The 25,122-nt window shown below is 31.1% G+C and overlaps 1 protein-coding gene across 1 annotated transcript in view; it reads right to left on the bottom strand.

Moving 5' to 3' along the window:
• LOC140447602 (transmembrane protease serine 9-like) overlaps nucleotides 1-25,122 on the bottom strand; it is an 81,700-nt gene that overhangs the window by 6,382 nt on the left and 50,196 nt on the right. Inside the window, exons 8-11 of the mRNA XM_072540389.1 lie at nucleotides 19,119-19,153; nucleotides 16,325-16,451; nucleotides 4,089-4,208; nucleotides 3,672-3,812 (exon numbers count right to left, since the gene is read on the bottom strand). Coding sequence (XP_072396490.1) covers nucleotides 3,672-3,812; nucleotides 4,089-4,208; nucleotides 16,325-16,451; nucleotides 19,119-19,153 — 423 coding nt within the window. The remainder of the gene's footprint in view (nucleotides 1-3,671; nucleotides 3,813-4,088; nucleotides 4,209-16,324; nucleotides 16,452-19,118; nucleotides 19,154-25,122) is intronic.

Here is a 25,122-nt window from a genome sequence, read left to right as displayed (position 1 = left end):
CGGTTTCGCTAAGTAGAAATCGTTTGATTTCTCTTTTTGTTTTTAGATGGCGTAGTTACGTCTGTATATAGTTATTTTAATAACTATTGTCTAGGACGGGAAAGATTTTTGTTTTGGTTCAGAGCAGTGGCTATACCGTTCTGAAGAGACTTAAGGAGGTCGAAATACGTATCAACGGTTGTTGCTGCACTTTATCAAAACAAAAATCTAATACCGTCATTCTGTTTTGTTATTTACTTCGTTGGAAGTACGAGAAACTGAATTCACTACGAATTTTGACTAGGATGAACGGCTTGTGGAATGCAATTTTAGATTCCCTTGCCGATTAATTCATCCAGCTGTTTGTTTCGCAAATTTTAGGAAACACAGTGGTTAAGATTTGAATTCGGTTTTGCTAAGTAGAAATCGTTTGATTTCTCTTTTTATTTTACAAATGCTTAAAAGGACAAAATATCCCTGATGATTGGAATGTTGGATACATCAGCTCAATATACAAAAAAGGGGATAAACGCAAATACTCTAATTATAGGGAAATAACTGCTATCAGCTCAGTGGGAGGGTTGTAAGGAATAATAAAAGCAAGAATAGAATCAGAATACGAAGTAATAGAAGCATAAAATGGATTTTGTGCAGAAAGATCGTGCACGGATGGTCTATTAGTTCTGCAGCAGGTAATTGAAAGACGGAAGGCAAGGAATCTATCTACTCATCTATTGTTTGTAGATTTAGAGAAGGAATACGATACGGACCTTTGAAAACACTTTTTTAAACATTGACGAAAGTTAAGTAGGTCTCAGTAGAGAGTATGTGGATGATATCGCAAATATATACAAAAAAGCAAGAAGTGTAGGTAAAGAAGGAAACTTTATATCTCTGAATCATTTAAAATAACAAAGGGGGTATAACAAGGATATTCTACATCTCCGACCTTATTTAAAATATATATTTAATTATCGCTAGAGCAGTGAAGGAAGCAAGTATCCAGGATGGGAATATACATAGGAGGTGGTAAATGTCTAACAACTTTATTTTTCGCAGATGATCAGATAGTCATAGCAAATGACGAGGAAGACATGGACAACATGTTTAGAAAACTACAGAAAGAATATGAAAAATGGGGCCTGAATATGAATATGTCAAAGACAAAGTATCCTAAAATAGGAGGTGATGAAAAAGATCCACAGTTAGAAATTAGAAACACAAAAACATGCAATGGATATAAATATCTCGGATCTATAATATCTAAAAAAGCCACTACCAAAAGGGACATCGAAAACAAAACACAGCAAGGAAAAAAAGCGTTTCCAAAAAAAGGAACTCCAAAATTCTCACTGATACAGTTTTGAAAATATCTAAAATTGTTTGCTATAGCGGCACAACTCAAAAGTATCGGTATTGTATAGAAACTCGATATCGACAGGTTTCAACTTTCACAGCACAACTAAAAACGGCCAGTACTGCAAAAAACAATTTATCTCAACCGATAACATGTCATAGCGGGAACTAGTGATGTCTAGCGGAAATTTTTGCTAATATTATCGTACCAGCTTTGCAGGTCATAAATAAGGCTCTTTTTGTCAATTTTTGAGTTAAGCCACTATTGCGTACAACCGACGATATTAGCTACTAGAGTAACTGCTGCGCAAACATCAAGGACTTAATCACCTACAGTCCGAGTGGTTTCAGTTTCTTCTGGACAGAGATCAGATACAGATTCACCATCAACTTCCGTAGTTTTATCTCTTTCAGAGGTAGTCAAAGGTTTCAGAGGAGTAAACAAAAATGGAAGCTGCTTTACAAAATAACAATAGTGATTATGACTCAGGTGATTAATTGGATGATACAATTTATAAACTTGATGAGATTCCAGCTTTACGACCCGATTTATTAGATACCAATAATGAAGCCAACGATTTGGAGCAAGATTATGTAGTACCGAACTATTTCACGACTTATAGTTTGGAACCCATTAAGATATAATCAGTTCAAATATACAGATGAATTAGGAAAAATAGTTTATGTAATATAAGTTGAATTTAATAACTACTTCTAATATCCAAGATGTAGCTTTAGGTGACAGAAATATAAAAATACGATTGAAATTGAAGTATGGCAGTAGAATTATTATTACACAGAAGCCTGGACAATTAAAATTTATTTGTTTAATTGACACATACCAAGATATTTTAAGTCAAGTCTGGTCTGATAAAAAATACTTAAATGAAAAAGACAGGTGGCTAAATACTTTGAAAGCTGCGGTAGCAATTGCTTTTTTGAAAAAACTTGATGTGACATGAAATACAAAAATTCTTCTCTACCTGGTTGGAATGGTTACATTTTTCTAAGTCAAAAATAACATTTTTGCCATTTGTTCAACCAGCAAGTAATTACAATACAATATACTTTGTGCTTTAAAGAATGCTAAACGTTATAACCACAAAGTATGTATAATTACTTTTGATCAATCTCTGTATGCGAAAGCTCGCGAGACTGTATCTGCTGCCCCTGAACAATCTGAAGAATATAAGACTAGAAGGATTTCACTTGCTTATGTCATTTTTTGAAGCAATCGGTTATATTACGCAAGGAAGTGGTTTAAGATGATAGGCGCAAAAGCTTGGTCCAATGTTAATTAAATGCATTAATTTTTTTCGAATCCTGAGAAAAGTATTTTTTAAAAATTTAAACACTGAATATTACATTATTACCGAGGGCCAAAAGTCCCTAAAAACTTTTATATTGTTTATTTTAATAAGTTAGAGGGATGAAAAGAGAAGAGAAAATGTAGTGTGATTTTTAATTTCAAATATTTTATTCAAAAGAAAATTTTTGTTTATTCTGAGGGTCTTTCGACCCGCGGTAATTAGGTAACCTTTCATTCTGCGTTTAAATGTTTTAAAAGTAGTTATTAGTTTTCTTAGGATTCGAAAAAAAATGAATGCATTTAAATATTATTGGAGCAAGATTTTGCGCCTACCCCCTTTACTGGCTGAAGTTTATGCACCTAAATCTTTAGAGAAAATACTTAATGGTAATGCTTACGCGAGAGCCGTTCCAGCTCATGCAATACTTCGACTCACTTTAGCACTAAGAATATTAAAAGAGCTCGCTATTGATGAAGTAATGGATGCGAATCTTAGTATTACCGTTGAAAATATCCTAAATAACATTCTTTCATACTATAACATTAAAGAAGATAATAAAATATGTGAAAAATTACTTGATCAGTTTAATAATAAATTAATTCAATATTAGAAACGAGGGTCAACCGCACAATTATGGGTAAAAAACGCGCCGAGTACACTACCTCACAGGTGGCGTGAAAATAGTGCATTATCATGTATAATGTGATTCTTAGAATCGCCATATCTCAGGAATGGTTGCTCTTAAGAAAAAAAGTGTGGAAATCATTTTTGTAGAGAATTACAAGATCTACAAATTTGTTTAGAGATTTTTTTGATAAAATTTACTGGTTTCGAGCTAAATCTGAAAACCCTCAAATTTTGTCCTCGTAGCACACATAAAATCGATGGAGATTTTTAAAACTTTATTTGTAGTAGTAAATCCCAGCTCTTCACTAATATTTGGTTTCCGGGAATTTTTATTATTTTAAATGTCTATATTCAGCGGAGTATTAAATGTATACAGGTTTTAATAAATTAATTTATTACGTGACATGAATCTACTCCTCCATTTAGATCTCCTGCACAGATCACTCTTTCTGTTAGTTTGGCCTTGTAAAGCATATTACATATTTTCCAGTCAATTATGTTGATCTTGACTTCCATCAACACATCCGATCCTCTAGAAGCCTAGAAAATAAGAAATAAAAAATAAAATTAAATGATTTAAAAGTTTTTATTAAAACTATCTCTAATAATATATATATATATATATATATATATATATATATATATATATATATATATATATATATATATATATATATATATACATATATATTATATATATACATATACATATATATATATATATATATATATATATATATATATATATATATATATATATATGTATATATATATATATATATATATTTATATATATTTATGTATTAATATATTTACCCCTGCAACTGTATATCCCCATCCCGCAGTAATAACTGATGTTCCAGTTGGTACGTAAATGTCGGGTTTTGGTAGACGTATGGGTTGAACCTTGGACGAAAATACAACTTTTTGTGCCAACTAAAATTAATAAATTTGTTAAATAATTTTTATAACAAAATGCAAATATTGTGAAAAATATACCTAATGAAGCAAATACAAACAAGAAAAATAAATATTGTTCTGAACCTATTTCCTTATGGCGTCTTAATACAATTACTGTTTTTATTTCGCATAAGCCACAATCTAGGTTTAAAATAAGTTTATTTTTGACGTTTGGATTTCTACTTCGGAAGTCGTTCTTAAAATTAAACTTATAATTACATTAATAATACAAACAAATTTTGTGTTTTGCTGTGAAAAATTCTTTTACTAATTTATTTAATCATTTAACCTCATTTATATTAACAGTTTATATATTGACAGTTCATACACAAATGTTGTGTTTTGCTGTGAAAAATTCTCTTAATAATTTATTTTATCATTTAACCTTATTTATACTGACAGTTAATACATATATTATAAATTTTAAAATTCAAGACTTTAAAATAATATTTCCAATATTGCTGAATTGCGTTCCTGATACGACTTTATTGTAGGATAGTCAATTCGAATACATGAAATCAACTTTAACTTTAGAATATCCGTCAGAAAAAATCATAGCAGGTAAATCGTCTTTAAAAGACAACCACACGCAATAATGACATAACAATGACAGTAAATATATTCCATTCGCTTAGCTCGGGCATATTTTGACAGATTCATTGTCGGAAACCTACAACACAACAATTCCTACTTCTCAGGATTAATAGCTCAAGTATCCTACTATTGCAGACTTCTTTCTTTAAAAAAATAAGAATTATTCTAAATAGTGGAAGTGTATACTAAACCCATTAAATTTTGGGTAGTATATATTTTTATTGTATCGACTACAAAAAGGCATTTGATAGAGTAAAGCATGGTAAATTTATAAACATCTTGAAATAAGTGGGGTTTGATGATAGGGACTTAAGAATCATCTACAATTTATATTACAACCAAACAGCCAATATTAAAGTGGATGACCAAGTAACAGAGGCAATCTCCATAGATAGAGGAGTGAGGCAAGGATGCATTCTCTCCCCGGTGTTATTTAATACATACTCTGAATACATCTTCGAGCAAGCGCTAGGCGAACTACAAGAAGGCGTATTAGTCAACGGAATACGTCTAAATAACATTAGATATAATGACGACGCAGTAGTTTTTGCAGATAGTCTGGACGGTTTGCAAAGAATAATGTCGCGTATATCAGATATAAGTAGAGAACACGGACTTGATCTCAATACGAAGAAAACAAAGTACATGGTAGTCAGTAAGGGCGAAATAATAAATACACAGCTTTTGGTTAACCAACATCCAATTGACAGAGTGGACAGCTACACATACCTTGGTACCAACATTAACAGCCAATGGGATCACTCCAGTGAAATATAACAACGCATAGGAAAAGCGAGATCGGCGTTCATAATGATGAAATCTCTTTTCAGAAGTCACTATTTACCACTTGCTACCAAAATCTCTCTCATTAGATGCTATGTATTTTCTACGTTATTATACGGAGTAGAGGCCTGGACACTTTCCGAAGCTTTTTTAAGAAAACTCGAGGCATTTGAGATGTGGTGTTACAGACGTATTTTAAGAATTTCATGAGTGGATGGTGTGACTAATGTTGAGGTCCTACGTAGGCAAGGAACGCGAGATTATTAACACCATCAAAGAGCGCAAACTAGAATATCTTGGCCATGTTATGAGGAATGAACAGAGATACGGCTTGTTGCAACTCATTCTTCAGGGCAAGGTATTTGGAAAGAGAGGACCGGGGAGAAGAAGAATATCTTGGCTTCAAAACCTGAGAAAGTGATTTAATACATCGACACAATACAGTGCAGATAAATAAATATTGATGGTCGGTATTTCGCAAAGTTCTATTTTTTTACTATTTAGTTTGTTTACTATTAATATTAGCTATGAGTACGTGTGCTTGGTTGTATAGTAATTTCCAGCCACTTTTAGTCTGTCCAAAAGTAACTAACTTCGCAAAACAATAATTACTAAATTCACTAGACAGTTCTAGGACTGGGAATACCGAACCGAGTATAGCAGTAAAATTCTCCTGTTAGTGATTCGATAGTAAATCCTGAGGAAAAACTCAAAACAAGCCTCATAATTCTATCCCGACATAGTAAGTATTTGGTCTTAAATTAAGTTCACTCCTAATAAATAAAAACATTAAAAAATACCCCTTTTACTTAGCCAATATTATATCGAGGTTACATCATTTATGTTTTTTTAGATAACATACACATAAATATAGAATTTGGTGTTTATTGAAAGTAAACTAAATGTAAGACCAAATACTAACCATATCGAGATAGTATTATGAGTTTTTTTTTCCTGGTGTTTTCCTTATGGTTGACGGATATTCTCAAGTTAAACTTGATTTAGCCAATAAAAAACATATAAACCTAATAAAAATAGTAATTGAAAAAAATAAACATAGCGAAGGTGTAGCTAAATATAGCGATATCTCATTGCTGAATGTTGGGTATAAAATTTTTGAGAAGATATTAAAACGAAAACCGAATCCTACTACTTTGAGGGAAAAAATAAATTATTACACGGAAGAGTGAATATTAACTACGTAGATGAAAGAAAAGATTTAAAGTAAGTCGCTAAGATATATTGTCGAAGCTGACGTAGTGAAAATCAAAACATTCTGATCAAGATAAGCAGGTAACGTAAAAATAATGCAACCAGAGTTGTTAATCGGTTCATACACACCACTTTTGAACCCCAAGAGCAGCAGAAATTGGGAGAGATTTTTTTTAACTAGATCTGTAGTATCTAAGAAGATTTGTTGAAGCTATCAAGATCTATCTGTATAAAAGCAGATAGTTGGTTAGGTCCCGGACCACTCACATAAAAAATATGCAAACCCGCTGTTCTTGGAGAATTAGTTTCTTGCTTAGAATATTGAAAGATTCTAAACTTCTTGGTCTTCTTCTTCATTTTTGTATGTATGCTTTACAGCCTGTTTCTTTTTCAATATTAGCCTCCTTAATTGTATAAATTGTCGCACCATCTTTTTCTTGGTTTGCCAATACTTCTTCATCCATTTTGTGACTTACCTCGTGCTATTCGTACTATACTATCCTCTGCCATTCTTCTAATGTGTTCCTTCCACGCTTGTTTCCGTTTTTTCACCCATCCATTTATGTCTTCTATATTGCATGCTCTTCTTATGTTTTTGCTTCACTCCCTATCCAACAGACTTTTCCCTGATATTCGTCGTAGTATTTTCATCTCTGTTGTTTCTAGTAGTCGTCTGGTTTTAGATTTGTCAGCTCTTGTCTCCGCCATGTGTGTTAATATAGGTCTAATTGCTGCTTTATACATTCTTGTTTTTGTGTCTTGTCTTAGGTGTTTGTTCTTCCAGGCTGTGTCATTAAGAGATCCTGCCGCTTTACTTGATTTTAAGCTTTGTTGTCGTACTTCTTCTTCAACATCTCCGTAACGAGTTATACCTATTCCCAGATATCTAAACCTTGCTTCCTGCTTTATTATCTTCCCATCAATTTTGATTTTACATCGTAGTGGATATTTAGATGTTGTCATACATTTGTTTTTTTTTTCTGCTGATATTATTGTATTGTATTTCTTGGCTGTTGTATTGAAGATGTGTGTTAATCTTTGGAGTTCTTCTTGTCTTCTTCTCGGCGATTAATGTGGCGTTGTCTGCATAACCTAATATTTGGATTTCTTTGTTCTTTACTCTGTAGCCATGACCTTTACGTACTGCTTATATTATTTCGTCCATTATTATATTAAAGAGAAGTGGGCTTACGAGTCCCTTGCCTGACTCCGATTTGAACTGGTATACACTCTGTTAGTTTTTCATTTACCTTTGCCTGTAGTCGATTATGGAAGTAAATATTTTTAATGGTTTGTATAATATTGATTGGTATGTTTTTTTAATACAGTAGATGTAAGACGTCTTCCACTTGGTTGCGATCGAAAGCCTTTGTCAGGTCTATAAACATAGATATGCTGGTTTATTGTACTCGATGCTCTTTTCTGCGATTTGTCTTAGTGCAAATACGGCGTCTACGCAGGATCTTTCGGATCTGAATACTTGTTGTTCATCTGATAGAGTTGTTAGTTTATTGATTTTGTTGGTTAGGACTTTTGTGATAAGCTTAAGTGCAGTGTTTAGGAGATTTATATCTCTATAATTGTTGGGGTCTTTATTTTCTTTCTTAAACATCATTATGCTGTTTTGTTATCTGCAATATTAGTTTTTGTATAAGTTTTGTCATCTGTAGCGTTACACTTTCTGATTAGTGTTTTAGAAGCTCGTTGGTTATTCCGTCAGGTCCTGGTGACTTTCTATTTTTGAGTAAATTTATGGCTATTTCTACTTCCTGAAAACTGATTTCTATTTCGTGCCCTAATTCAGATATGTTATAGAGTTGATTATTATTTTCCTTAGCTTTAAACAGTTCCGTAAGTTATCTTTCCCATTCGTTTGCTGGTATGTTATTGTATTCCTTCAATTCTGCCATTTCTTTCCGTTGGTTTCTTATGAATCTCCATATTTGTTTTTGTGTACTGTAGAAGTCGCTTTCCATCCTTTTTGTAAACTGCTTCCAGTGTTCATTTTTTTTGTTCTTCTCACCAACTGCTTTGTTTTATTTCGTATTCTTTCATAAGTGTCTCGGGATTCTGGGGTATTTGATGTTTGGTACTTCGTGTAGGTCTCTCGTTTTTCTTTAGATTTCTTTTTTATTTCTTTTCTGAACTTTGGTGTACAGTTGTTGTTTTTTTGTTCAGTATAACCTTGCGTTTTCCTAGAGCTTCTGTTGCTGCTTCTTCAATGTTGTTTTTAATTTTCTCCCAGCTCGCGTTTATATCTTTAATGTCGTCTATTTGTTTCAGCTCTATTTGCTAAGCTATTCTCCTTGAGTATATTTCTCGTGAGAGAAATAGAGTCGTTCTACAGTGACTCTACATTGAATTTTTCCTCGGAGATTTCCTGAAAAAAATGTTTTGGTGGTATTTTCATTCTTAGCTTTGCTAGTACCAGTTTGTGTTCACTCCCTGCGTCTGCGGAGTCTATAAAATCAATCAGATTTATGTCCCCTGGAGTTTTTAAATGTATATTTATACTGGAGCTTATGGTCGAAAAATGTATTATTGATTCTCAGTGCGTTAAAAGCATAGAGATTAGCCATGAGTTTTCCATTTGCGTTGACATGGTTTTCAATAAATCTTTGTTTTACTCCTGAAACTATTTGATTTCCGATTTGTGCATTAAAGTCACCCATGCGAATTAAGGGCTTTTCATGAGGTATTTCATCCAGGATGGTTTGTAATTGTTTTTTTAACATTTAATTTTTGATAGTCCATTGTGATGTTCATATGTATTATTCTTTCGGAGATATAACGGCAGTTATTCATGTTGTCTTTAAATTTTTTATGGACAAGTATACCTACTTCTGCTCGTGCTCGTTCTTCCTTCTTTACTCCACTGTATGCTAGAAAATATTGGTTATAGTCTCATTGGCCTTTACCTTTCGTCTTGGTTTATTGGATTGCACAAATGTCTATGTTTTTATTTATTAGTTCTTCTACTATCTCTTGCTCTTTGTTATTGAAATAAGTAATGTTCCATGTTGCTAATCTGATTGTGGGCTTATTTTTTCTTCTCGTTTACCTTTTCTTTGCGTGGTTCGTCATCTTAGGTTTTTATCAGGTTTCTAGGTATTTTATCGGTTAATTGAGCCTTGTTTTCTTTTACTATGGATAGGATGCTAACCTGGCCCATCAAGCCTCCTCTTTTATCCGGGCTTGGGACTTACTGTGGGCATGAACGCGGCTTCTGAGCTACTCAATCCACCAATCATCGCGCTCATAACCCCCAGGAAGATTCTAAACTTCTTGGTAAATATGATTAAAAGAAAAAGTGTACGACTTACTTGCATTCAAACAATTTATATAAGCAGATTATATAATACAAAGCTCAAAAGATCTAGGTGAATGATACAAATTGTGGTATGTAGGGAAACGTAATGAGAAGTGGAGTTGGAGAATGTTTGCTGATTGAGAAAAATTAAATAAGATATGAAACAATACAAAAAAAGGAAAAGTATGAATTTTGCAGAGGCCTTGGATCGTTAGATGTAGTGATAAAGTTAATTACAAATATACAAATTCGCTGTCTAAAAATAGGTACCTACATAGTTTGTTTCTTTCTGGATATAAAAGAAGCTTATGATATAGTAGATCTTAATATGCTTTAATATAAAATGTGTTCACTTGGATTCAATAATAAAATCTGTAATAATATAATAAATACGAATAGAAATGCAAGGACAGCGTTCTTAAAATTCAAGCAATTGTTCTGTGACACAAATCTGAATACTGCGCTGAGACTGTGGTTTGTTGAATCTTACCTCTGGTCCCAACTAATATACGGGGTAGAAATATGGACGTTAAAAGCGCAAATAGTTAAGAAGCTTGAAGCCTTTGAACTTAGGATATACCGGAAAATGTTGAGAGTTCCATGGACTGCCAGGGTCACCAGTGAGAAAGTGCTGAGAAGGATGGGTTAAGACAAAAAATTGCTGAGAACAATAAAAGTACGCAAAACTGCATACCTTGGACACATACTGAGGAATGATAAATATAGTCTTCTGCAGGTGATCATGCAGGGTAGAGTCGATGGCAAAAAGGGAATAGGTAGAAAGAGGAAGTCATGGCTGCGAAATGTTCGAGACTGGACAAACATGACTGTAGACGAATTATTCTACATTGCAAAAGACAGAGAAACTTTCAGAAATGTGGTCGCCAACCTCCGTTAATGGAGACAACATAGGAAGAAGAAGATATTAAACATATATTATCACAGAATACTATAGTTAAAATATCCTTGAAATATTGTACATGAAGCAAGAGTTTTAAATCAAGGTCTGCCACAAAGTTCAGTACTAAGTTCAACATTAGTTTACTTATATTCTGCTAGTGTTCATAGATTGTTAAATGAATACTAAATGTTTACAATATGCTTATTACATCATTTCTATTGTAGATAATAATTAACCGTTTCACTTTTACACAAAAAAACAATTATAAAGCTCTCTCTGTTTTTTTTTAAAGATCGTTCAAAATAGGACTGTTTTTCTTAAGAGTAACATACTGTAGTGAGCTACAGTTAAGAGCTATTGCTAAACAATTGTTTTCTGCTGGAAATAATAAAGAGGGAGAAATGCAACTTGTCTCAAAAGTAAAACATTATTTTTTGTCGGGTAAAGTTTAAAAAATTTGATATTGTTTCCAAAGCAAAACTAATTTTCTTTGTTCAAAGAGATAATTTTTGAAATTTTACTTTTATTATGATCTGTTGAATATTTCCTTCCGTTACCATTAGAACAGAAGATAACAATACCTTTTCTCCCGTTGATGTTTAACAGAAAGTGATATTTTTGATAGAAGATGACAAAAAATGTTTTAGGTTCAAGTCCTGCTCCAAGTGTTTCACCTTATCTAATGGATCTGATTAATTTAGATGACTCAGACACAGATGCCAACTACAGTCCACTCGAAGACCTGCTTGCTTATGAGTCATAAGGTGATTATTACGAAGTACATAAAGAAAGAAAGTCGATGGACAGTAAGGCCCTTACACAGATTTGGTACTAGTAAGTGCTAATTATTTTGGAGCATATATACAAACAAAACCAACTGTTTTATCATTAGAATATAAAGACACGGATAATTTTGTAAATGAAATTAATCAAGGTACTTATGAAAAAGAAAACTCTGTTGAGACATCCAGTACTTGTATTACAGCAATACGTGCACAAGTTTCTCTTACAAAAGCTGAAACTAGAAGAAAGAGAGGATTAAAAGGTGAAAGCAGGAAAGTAAGAGAAGAAAAAAATGCTTTAAAAAATCAAGGCATGGAATACCAGACAAGCAAAGGAAAACCAGTAAAAGCTAGAAAGTTAAAAAAATTAGATTTGTGTAGGAACAAGTGTACTGAAAAGGTTTCGGACGATATCTGTAAAAATGTCTTCGCAGATTATTGGGACATAAATGACTATAACAGGAGGTGTCGATTCATAGCGTCATTATCAAAATGAACCCTAAACAAGAAGAGAAAGGAAAGAAAATAGTGACAAATTTAGACAGACTAGTGTCAAGTCACATTAAAGTTGATGGTAACAGAGTTGTTGTTTGCAAGACCTGTTTCTTAAAAGTATTCGGAAAAAGTCGGAGATTGCTAGAAACTAAATTTTGGAAAAGAATAAAGTAAATCAATTTTTAATTGAAATTCCGGCTTATAAAAGCCACTACTTAAGACGAGATTGTGGAAAAAAATTTGTTTCTACACATTTGACGATAGTGGCACTATATGATGAATACAAGCGTACCCTATCTGAAACCAGTTCCAAACCAGTAACCTATACTAAGTTTTCTAAGGAGTTCCACAACTTAAATTTAACAATTAAAAAGCCTAAAGTAGATACTTGTTCAAAATATAATAAGTTAGATGTGCAACTGAAAATATGTTCTGAGAATGAAAATCGGGAGTTTAAAAAAAATGACCACCTTGATAACGCTGAGCATGCGTACGAGTCTAAAAAGTTAGAAAAAGAAAATTCTAAAGTTAATGATTCAACCGAAAGAGTGACATTTGACATGCAGCAATGCCTTCCCACTCCACTCGTGCATACTTCTGTGGCCTTCTATAAACGACAACTTTGGACTTTCGATCTAACAGTTTACGACTGCAGTAACGGCACAACTTGCTGTTACCTTTGGCATGAAGGTGTAGATGGCAGAGGTGCTAATGAAGTTGGCTCATATGTAGATAAATTTATTTGTGAAGCTATAAAGCCTGTTGTAAAAAGTTTGACCATGTACTCAGATACATGCGGTGATCAAAACAAGAATACTTAAGTAGATGTGTGTATGGTAGCCCTGCAAAATTCCCCTAACTTAGAAGAGATTAACCATAAATTTTTGGTACCGGGCCACACGCATATGGACTGCGATATATCACAGGCTCTTATTGAGAAAAAGAAAACAGCTTTTGCTGGAAACATTCAACATCCTCATGATTGGGTGCAACTTATACAAAGCACTGGTAAGAAACGCCCTTTTGTTGTAGAGGAGATGAATCAAGATAGCTTCTTTGACTTTGCTAAGCTGCTAAAAACCGACCTTCAGCAGCGAAAAGACGATGTTGTTGGAAACAATTTTAGCTGGAGAGATGTATAGTGGCTGAAGTTTGTTAAAAACAAGCCTGCAATAATATACTGTAAGAATTCTTTAGATCCCAATCAACTGTTTTAATGCATTAGTTTTAAAAGAAGAGGCAAAGAAACCATTAACAAAATGAACCCTAATTTAGGTTACCAAGGAAAAAATCCGATACCTAAGAAGAAAAAAATGACCTCCTCAACCTGCTTTTATATATTTCACCAGTATTTCACCAATTCTATAAAGACTTAACAATCTCAAATGAAACAGAGGATACCTACCCTGATGAAGGAAATGAAGAGATAGTGCAACCAATTGTCAAAAGAAAGAAAGTAAATGTGAAAACCACAAAAAAATGACAGCTGACCAAGAAAATAAAGCAAAGAAACGAACTGGCAGGAAAAAGGAAAAAAATGTAAATACTAAATAAAACTTTAAAAAAATATTGATTCGTTTTTCATATCAGTTTTTCTTTATTTTTGTTATTAAACAGAACTTTTGGTTTAGTGTCACTTAAATGAATAAACAGAAGTTTTTTTTCTTGCTAAATTTTCTTGTATTAATATTTATTAAAACTTACTTTGGTCTCAAGAATCCCATTATTATTATTAAATATTATTTTTTATGCTTTTTATAATAGTTTGTGTTATGCGATAAGCGTGTTAACTTCATGTTATTTGTGCAAATTGTGTTAAGTCCATGAAGAAAAAGTTTAATATTTTTCTATGATACTTACATGGTTTGTTTATATTATTTATTGATTATGTTATTCAGATAAATAAATATTTAGTTGATCAAAAATATTTAAAATAATTTATAAAATCTCCAAAAGTATAACTCGAACAGATTATTGCAAACTTGAAACGCATTTTCTTAAAACAGTGTTTTAGGACTTAACTCTCTGCGCACAAAGCACAAATATTTTGACAGTTTATTTAACGAAGAATTTAAAAGAAAACAAGTTAAACCAATAAAGACAGCATAGGTGCAGCATTAGTTAAACACCATGAAAATATAGTAGTAATTGATAGAATTATACGTTAAGAAACTGAAATATCCAAAAAGTTATTTTAATTTGTGCAGGACAGATCAACAAATGATGAGATTTTCGATGCAAAGCAACTGACGGAAAAGTACAGGAATAAAGAAACATTCTATTCATTGATCTTGGGGAGATAATATAATAGAATTACACGGCAGATTCTAAATAAAGGATGGGCTCTAAATAAAAAGGCGTGTCCGGTGGGTATGCAAAGACTAGGAGAGATATGTAATAGGACGTAATAACTAGTGGTGTTTAGTTTAATGTTTATTTTAATGTGTGTTAATGTATGTAGTGATAGAAGAAAATACTGTTAGGAATTTTGATTAAAAACTGGAATAGTCGAGATTTATATGTTTATAATCTTACATTCATTGTTATTTCCTTTTCTAAGACAGAAGTTCTAGCCGGTTTTTAAGCTTAAATTTGTTTCCGTTTTTTATCAATTTTTATCAAGGATATCTCAGCGGATATTTCTAATAATCGTAATGTTAGGATATCTAATATCCTAATATCACGTGTATATCACATATATCTGCAACATTATTAAACATGAACATTTACACTACAAGTGCAGAAAACAACATTCATATTTTAGCCATAACAGTGGACAATATAAGGCTTAGAAATATAAGGCTCTAAAAATGACAAGATAAATCAAAACTAGCTAAATCTGGATAAATCAAAAGTAAATAACTTCTCGTTTATAAACCCAACAATATCAGAGACTTTAACAGCAATCAATCGATATATCAGCAGATTCGACCGCCTGGCGAAGAGATTAAAATCTAGACCTTTGATTTGTTACCATTGATAACGAAAGAAAACCACTGCCTACACGTAAGAAGAAATATACTTAGAAAAACATATTCTGCCTACCTAAATGCTACCACTATTTAAAAAAATGGTATAGCATTGTTAAACTAAAAGCATATTCATAGGGAGTTTAAAAGAGAATATATTTCAGGATGTAACAAACAATGTGAACAGCTTTATGACTATTTTATTAGCAGTGACAAAAAAGAAAACAATAACAATCTCCGTAACCTATGTAACGCAACAAGACACCGTTGGACTTAAGCTATATTAGCGTTTAGAATAATTAAGTGTTGTGGATGTAAAGTAATTTTTTAAATTTTAAACATAGAAATAGGTTTTTTATATTGAACAAAGATGACAGACTGTGATAAATTTTATTAACATTACATAGCATCATTGGTGATACAACCTCATTAAGTTTCTCCCTGATGAAGGACATAAATAAAAATTTACAAGAGTACACGTTTCATTTTTTATTGCTGCAAACCCAATATTTAATGTTTACTTCCTTACGTTGTCTCACTAGCACAGCAAATACTTCTGGTTCATTGTATATATATATATATATATATATATATATATATATATATATATATATATATATATATTAATTGTATTGCGTATATCCATATGCTACATAAATATATGTATACAGAAATAAAATTAAATAATGTACACAGATTGAACTTTTTTATAAATAATTTAAAGAAATAATAATATTCTTGAGAAATACCTAAAATAAATTGTAAAATCCATAAGGAAAAGTTAATTTCCTGTAAAGTCTGTGTATACCATATATCACAAAAAATATTATTTCAAACAATTTTATGCCATTTATGAAGAAAACACATTTTGGAATTGGAAACGTACCGACTCAAAACAAAAAGCAATAAGAAAATAGATCACGAGAAAAGAAAGTGGAAAACTACAAGTAGCTAATTAAAAAAAAAAGTATAAAATATAAATAATAAAAAGTGAAAATTATGAAAGCTCAGACAAGCTACATTGTATTATTTTTAGGACTACCAACCTTCACAATCGCTATATCATTATCTGATTTACTTCTTAGGGAGTCGTATTTCTCATGCAGCTTAGGTTTTTTAAAAGATAGGAAATTTTTTTCTTGTCTCAAATCAGAAACCCCAACTACGGCGTACCTAAAAATATGTAATTAATTAAGACCTGAATTAAAATAAAACAATTGCTATTTAAATGGAAATGAGTCACAATTAAAGGTTAAAGTACGTTTATTGACGTTTAAATTTATACTATCATTTTTATAATTTTCAAAATAATATAAAACAAGATCTGATGACTCGAACACAACTACGGAGCAAGATACAGTTACCTCAGGAAAGGATCACTCAGGAGCAGTGTTACCAATTGTAGCAACAATTTCACAAGATTTTACAGTTCTAAACGATAATTCCACTATTTGGAAGAGTAATTTCATCGTTTGAAGGCAGGGAAGTAGTGAAAGACGCATGAAAATCCAGTGGCGTATACTCACTTTTATTTCAACGTTAATTATATTATATTTTTTAAATATTATTTGTTCGAAACAGGCCACAATATAAATTTATTTACAGGTTTTTTTACTGACGTTTCGATCTCTATATCCAAAGACCATTGTCAGAAATATACACGATAGTTACATTTATTTTATTTGTTTTTTATTATATATCTATATAATATTATTTATAGAATCTTACATTATTTATTTTCTTTTTTCTCACTTTAGAAACAGTCGGTGGAATAGAGATCGAAACGTCAGTAAATTAACCATATAAATAGATATATTGTGGCTTATTTTCAAAATTCTCCGTAAAAGTATAGAATTCCACAAGCAAAAAGGTATAAAAAATAAATATATCTATCATTTATATATGAAAACGGTCTCTTTATAGAGATCGAAACGTCAGTAAATTAAACATTTAATTATATTTTGTGGCTCATTCCCTACATTCCCCTAAAAATACAGAATGCCATAAACTAAAAGCTATAATTGATGGATTCGACCGTTACTTGATGGAAATTTATTTTATGTAACAATAAAACACTGAAAACTTTGTTTTCGAAACTTTCACAAAAATTGTTTCACAAATCACTACAGCTGTTTCGGCAGAGAGCCTTTCTCAAGTGATCTATTTTTGATATGCATTTACACTTTATAGTCTTTAACCAACTTGAGACAAACAGTTCTCCCCTCCTCAACCTATTTCGTTAAAGACTCTAATGTATAAGTCCATACCAAAAATAGATCACTTGAGAAAGTACTCTGCCGAAAGAGCAGTAGTGATAAGATTTTATAATAAATTTTGTGGAAGTTTCGAAAACAAAGTTTTCAGTGTTTTATTGTTACAAAAATCTATAAAAAACAAATACATTTGCAGAAAGCTTATTGATGCTACCCGGCTGTCGCGGAAGTTACGCTAAAACGTCTATTGACGTGCCCTGACCAGGTTCTAATTTTGTTAAGATTCTCTTAAACCAGCACTCAAATACTTCGGAAGTCATTTCTTCATGATAATCTCCTGTTTTTCTTGACTCATAATTGATTAAAGCAAACCATTATCAAGGAACCCTGTATCACTTCCTATATGGATAATGATTAAACGTCGTCCCTTTCCTGATGGAGCTTTTAATCCTGTAAAGCAGCCTTCTATAAATGCTTCGCGTTTGCATTTGACATTTAAATCTTGCCAATCTTTTCCAACTGTATGACCTTCGTTAATCCAGGTTTCATCCAAATAATAGTGTTTTCCGTTCAATGCTGCGAAGTGTGCACACAATATTTTTTTTTTTCTAATAACATACTTTTTCTGTTTTTACATATCGAAAGTTCATTTCGCACATAGTTCTGATTAATACTCTACGAGATATCTTGGGTAAAAAGTAATTGTTTTCGAGCCCTTGAGAAATTTTTTCAGTGTTGGAATTTTACTCCGAAAATAAAATGTCTTATCTCGTCATCCAAAACAATGTTTTTTCTACCTTCAGTTTTACGTTTTATTTGTTTTTTTATTTTCGATGTATTTTTAGGCACATGATAAATACAGCTAATGGATACTTTTGTTAAACTGCTATAAATATCGACGGCTTGGCTAATATTTGATGCCATTTTAATGCATCATGCAATTCAATTCCTTCATCACTCTACAAATCACTCTTCCAAATAGTGGAATTTTACTATAGTGCTACAACTAACATAGCCACAGAAGATTGCGTTACATAAGTGAAGGAAAGCTGAAACGGTTTAAAAACAAAAAGGCACCATAATATTAATGCGAGGCTAGTATAACATAGACAAGGAAATAATCATTGATTAAACTCGTACCTCAGTAGAAATAAAAATAGATGAAGGTGAAAAGTAACCGTATTTTTTACTATTTAATGGTTATCAGTACGGTACAGCTAAGTTACAAAACGAGCAAATTAATTTGGGAAAGGACCTACAGGAGCCATGTGACCAATTATGAGAATACTGTTAGATCTTTCTTTTCTACTGAGTTGTGAGTTTTGCCAATAATTGTTTCCCTATTTATGTTTAGCATTAATTAACATTTTTATTTTTTATTAATTTTTTATTTTTAATACTGTAGGGTCTTCCGACATTATTGGGACGATTGGTAATACTGCTCCTGAGTGATCCTTTTCTCAGGTAGCTGTAGCTTTCTCCGTAGCTTTGTTGAAGAGTCACCAGGCTGGAATGCAGGGGCTTCTGACAGTACTTCCACAATTGGTCAGTTAACTCATGTAGATTTCTTCTTGAGTTATTTTACTCCACACCGATTGCGACCAAATAGACAGAAATTTATATTTACGATTGCTTTTCTCCTTTACCTAATACACCTTTTAGCTAATAGAATTATATAAATGATCATTCTTATCGAGGTTTATATAATATATTGTTGCATTCTCTCTTGCTTTTAAATTACGCGATATTTATGCCTGCTAGAACTGCTTAACTCCTTCACTGCCGGTCACGCCACTGTGGCGTGGTCGGCTATATACGCCATGTGCCGACCACACGATAGGTGCGTGGTGTACGTATGCGGAGAACGTATTTAACGATGTCTTTAAGTAGTCGGCACTTGCTTTATAGCTATCAGACTTCATCGACACTGCGAGAATATTTATTGTGTCTCAAATTTCATATCGGTTCGAAAGTCAGGATTTTATTTTGTAAGTAAATAAAAGTGTTTGATTATGGCTTCTGACAATAACCCAGGTCTGTCTGGCGCTAAAAAAAGGAGAACACAATTCGAATTGAAGAAGCCTTTAACGGATGAAGAATTACGACAAATACTGTAAAAATCTGATGATAACAGCTTTGATGATTATGAGTCGAGTGGAAGCGAAACGCCGATGATGAAGATTTAATAGATTTGACGGATTTGTATTGTGAATCACAGCATTCTAACCATGACATCTGACATCGCTACTGAGGTACAGGTACTGATATTTACTAATCAAAATAATTATATATGGGACGATCCACCTCTGATCAAACAAAATATAATTTTTATGGGAAATTTTGGATTATTAGATCAACCTGTAGGCAATAATCCGATAGATTATTTTAATCTCTTGGCAGATGACACATTTTTATCACTTATCGTTGATAAAACAAATAGGTATGCTGAAGAAATTTTCTTCGGTTCGGTTGGAAAAGAGAAATCTAGGATAACAAAGTGGAAACCAATTACTATAGGGGAATTGCGTATATTTTTTGGTTTGGTTTTACATATGAAAACAATTAAAATTAACCAAATAAATAATTACTGGAAGAAACACAAATTGCTCAATCTTACTTGCTTTAGTAACTATATGGGAAGAAATCATTTCCTGTTGAATCGTTTCCATTAGAAGTTAAAAAAAATTGTGAAATTAATTTTCTGGACCTGACTTAACATAGAGAAAACAGCACTATAACTACTTCATAGTACACCAAAAAAACCTGGTCGTCGAGATTTCTGAATTTCAACTCTCATCATCCCTTGTCTCAGAAGAAATCTGTATTTATCGGACTCGTTGATAGAGCTATCAGATTATCCGATCCTATCAATAGACCTCTGGTCATTAAAAAAGCAAAAACAGCACCAACACTTAATTTATACCCACACCACCCGTATGCTCTATATAAAAGGTTTATCTAAAGAACTTGCAAATCTTCTGTCTAAATATAACATTACGGTTGCTCAGAAAGGACACAATCTTCTGAAAAAGAATTTTACAAGATTAAAACCAAAAACCCCTCTATTAAAAAAATCGCATATTGCGTGTGAAATTCTCTGCTCGAATTGTGAGAATAAATTGGACAAACCAGTCAGCTACTTAACTTAAGAATACGTTCTCACAAATATGACAAAAAAAAACTCAACCGCTCTCACAAAACATGAAAACAAAAAGAAACAGAAACATAAATTTGAATTTGACAAAACCAAGATCCTAAAACTAAACATAACAGGAAGAAGAGAGAGCTCCTAGAGTCTATACAAATCAAATCAAAAAGAATAATAATGCAGTAAATGATAAAAAACATGTCAAAAATTTAAACAAGATATTATTTTAATTTAATTTAAAAACATACAAAAAAAATATCTTAAAACACCTATGATGTTAAAATAACTGATTGTTTAAATGATAAACTAACATCAATAAAACAACATAATAAATTTTAAAATACGTTTTACATGTAGTGACTTAGTGGGTATGTCCTATTCTTTTATTATTATTTTAATTGTGACGTTTAATGTAGACTTGTTGGGAACGAACTTTTATATGCTTATTAAGTCAAAAGTTTCTCTCTTAAACCTTATAGTGTCTTTTAAAAAAGGCATGGATTTTCTGCCGAAACCTAGAAAAAGATATATAAAAAAGTCTTAGTATCATGACAATCTTTTTTATAAACCTAAGCCAAAAAAAAATCTACTAAAAAATATATGTTAAGGTTCACGAACTAAACTCAAACTATATATAATATATAATAACTAATATATATTTATTTACAAGTTTTATATATAAATCATAAAGAAAGAATATAAATATAAATTTTGCTTAGATTTTGAATTTCTGATCTTTTGTTTAAATTATTATCACTTTTGCTAATACAAACCATTTCCAAAAAAATCCATTTAAATTTATTACTTTCACTTTGTAATGGTTTGTATTAGCAAAAGTGATAATAATTTAAATTAAAGATTAGAAATTTAAAATCTAAGCAAAATTTATAATTATATTCTTTCTTTATGATTTATATATAAAACTTGTAAAATGTCATATTTAATTCTCCATATATCTGTTACATTTTTTCAGACATCTATCAACGGTGAATAAATCTTCTTTTTTTTTGTTACTAAACAAAAGAGAATGTTTAAACGAGATTTTACTTTTGGCAATATAATTGTCAAAAATAAAAATTTTATGTTGGCATTTATGACATTGAGGCTTATTTGTAATTGGTTGCTATTTTAACATATTTATAAATTCAATTATTTTTGTATTAAAAAAAAGTTTTCAAAATTATAAAATTTTTTCAGAGAAGCATTTATTAGATTAAGACATTTTTATATTAATTATTTTTAAGATGTATTAGCAGCAATTTTTCTTTACTAAACTAATTTTTATTTGGTAAGTTAACAAAAATTGTTTTTTCTTTCTAGTTCAACCTTGTAAGATATTTTGTCTTTTTTAGCTCTTGATAATAATTGTAAACACAATTGAAAGCTCGAGATTAAAAAAATAGTTAACCAATAATATATATTTGTTCCAAACGAGTCACAAGTACTTCTTTTTTCTTATGTATATATATATATATATATATATATATATATAAATATATATATATATATATATATATATATATATATATAAATATATATATATATATATATATATATATATATATATATATATATATATATATATATATATAACTGTTTTGGATGGGTTGGAGTCAATAATAGGGCTATTGGTTAACTATTTTTTTATTCTCGAGCTTTCAATTGTGTTTATAATTATTATCAAGAGCTAAAAAAGACAAAATACTTACAAGGTTGAACTAAAAAGAAAAAACAATTTTTGTTAACTTACCAAATAAAAATTAGTTTGGTAAGTAAAAATCACTGCTTACATCTTCAAAATATTTAATACAAAAATGTTTTTATCTAATAAATGTTTCTCCGAAAATTAATATAATTTTGAAAACATTTTTTTTAATATAAAAATAATTGAATTATAAGTTCAAATAGCAACCAATTACAAATAGCCTCAATGTCATAAATGCCAACATAAAATTTTTATTTTTGACAATTATATTGCCAAAAGTAAAATTACGAAATTTTACTTTTGGAAATATAATTGTCAAAAATAAAAATTTTATGTTGGCATTTATGACATTGAGGCTATTTGTAATTGGTTGCTATTTGAACTTATTTATAAATTCAATTATTTTTATATTAAAAAAAATGTTTTCAAAATTATAAAAATTTTCGGAGAAACATTTATTAGATAAAAACATTTTTGTATTAAATATTTTGAAGATGTAAGCAGTGATTTTTACTGACCAAACTAATGTTTATTTGGTAAGTTAACAAAAATTGTTTTTTCTTTTTAGTTCAACCTTGTAAGTATTTTGTCTTTTTTAGCTCTTAATAATAATTGTAAACACAATTGAAAGCTCGAGAATAAAAAAATAGTTAACCAATAGCCCTATTATTGACTCCAACCCATCCAAAACAGTTATACATTTGTTCCAAACGAGTCACAAGTACTTCTTTTTTCTTATTCTTATATATATATGTATATATATATATATATATATATATATATATATATATATAGCGGAAAGGATAGAAGACACATTAAGTTGTCAGATAGTACGAGATAAAGCTATTTCTTAGACGTGGCTATTTGACTTCAGTCATAATTATACGGATGACCTCGAAAATATTTTATTTCAATAATTTCTGATGTTAGAATAAATGATTGAATAAATTAAATATATTATAGTAAAAAACATTAATTAGTAGCGATTTTAAATTATAAATCTTTAAGTTTATTTAATAATAAAAATAACTCAACTGAAATATTTGACTAAACTAAAGGTGGGTATGTTCTGTCCGAAAACAATTATTGTATGTGGAATCAGTGTAATAGTTAGAGACGTGGTCTATTGACAAGAAGATTGGAGTTCAATTCACACCAAGGATAAAATTTTTGTTTTACTCAATCAAAATAATACAAAAATTTGATACATATTAGGTAACAAGTTTTCGATTCCAATGTTATAAAATAGAAATACAAAATAATTCAAATTCAATTCCAGTTTTACAGTCTTCAGTTGTGAATGCAAAATAATCCGGTAAAGACTGGCTAATGTCAAATCCATCACTTAATTCTCAGTGTTAATATCAATTCCTCTGTACAGGTATTGATTTTCAAAACAACTGACAACATTGAAATGGATGCGCGCGAACAGCTGCCTGCTTTACAGCTAACCAAATCATTAAGCCTTCAGCCATCAAATAATAACATATCGAGAAGTGTTTTTGCTCGGTAAACAGAAACTTTTATTGAAAAAACAATTCGTGAAAATGGTTTTAACGGTCGAGGAAAAAGTGCAAATTGTTGTATGGCATGTGAGTGGATTATCAGACATGATTAGACAACAATTTGTAAATATGTTTCCAAATAGGCCGGCTCCAGCACGATCAACAATTCAGTCTATTATACGTAATTTTTTTACTTATGGATCCGTGTTCGCTCCAAGAGGAGTTCGTAGATGAAGGGAGGTAAATCCAGATTTGGAACTAAGGGACACTTTGATTTGTGCAAGTATTGAGCAAAATCCTACCCAATCAACATCTCGTCTCCGAGAACAATAAGGAATGTCAAGATTTAAAGTAGGTAAAATTTTAAAAAGACATGGATACCGTCCCTATAAACTTCATAAATCCAACGAACAATTCGCTGGGGATCAATATAGACGTTTAGAATTTTGTCAAACTGCAATGAAAATGTCACATCAAGATGAACATTTTTTAGAGAAAGTTTTGTTCACCGATGAATGTACGTTTTCATTGCATGGCCGTCACAATTCAATGAATGCTCGGTATTGGTCTCGAGGAAAGCTTCGTCAGATTTATGTCGCTCGTACCCAGCGTCCTCGAAAAGTAAATGTTTGGGAAGGCATAATAGGAAATCATGTCATTGGTCAATTTTTTATAGACGGTATGTTGACTGGGCGGAAATACTTGGAACTTCTGCAAAATCAAATTGTCCGTGCCCTTCGTAATTTACAAATACCTTTCGATTCCATATGGTTTTAACACGATGGTTGTCCTGCACATAATTCTCGCATTGTCAGTGAATATCTCAGTGCGACTTTTCCTAATCGATTGATTAGTGGCCACGGAGATATTTTTTGGTCAGCAAGATCACCTGATCTTGCACCTTGTGATTTTTTTGTGAGGGGATATATCAAGTCCAAACTATATGGAATTGAAGACGATAAGCCTAATTCTCTCCAAGAATTAAGAGAAAAGATCTCTGATTCAATGAGAGGTATTAGAGGTATTAGTCCAGAAACATTAACTAATGTTAGACGAAACTTTTATAATAGATTGGGTTATGGTTCTGCTGCTAATAAAGTCTTATTCAAACATTTTTTGTAAATACATTTCATTAGAATAAAATACGTTTATTTAGAATATTTTTATAGAATTTCTACCTATTTAAACATTTTTTGTAAGTACATTTATTTAGAACGTTCTTTTATGTTTGAAGAATTTTTACTTTATTTTCGAAAGTACGAGGTTTTTTCAA

Source organism: Diabrotica undecimpunctata, chromosome 1 (genome assembly GCF_040954645.1).
Source record: "Diabrotica undecimpunctata isolate CICGRU chromosome 1, icDiaUnde3, whole genome shotgun sequence".
Taxonomy (NCBI): Eukaryota; Metazoa; Arthropoda; class Insecta; order Coleoptera; family Chrysomelidae; genus Diabrotica; species Diabrotica undecimpunctata.
This window is presented reverse-complemented; position numbering and strand designations above follow the sequence as displayed.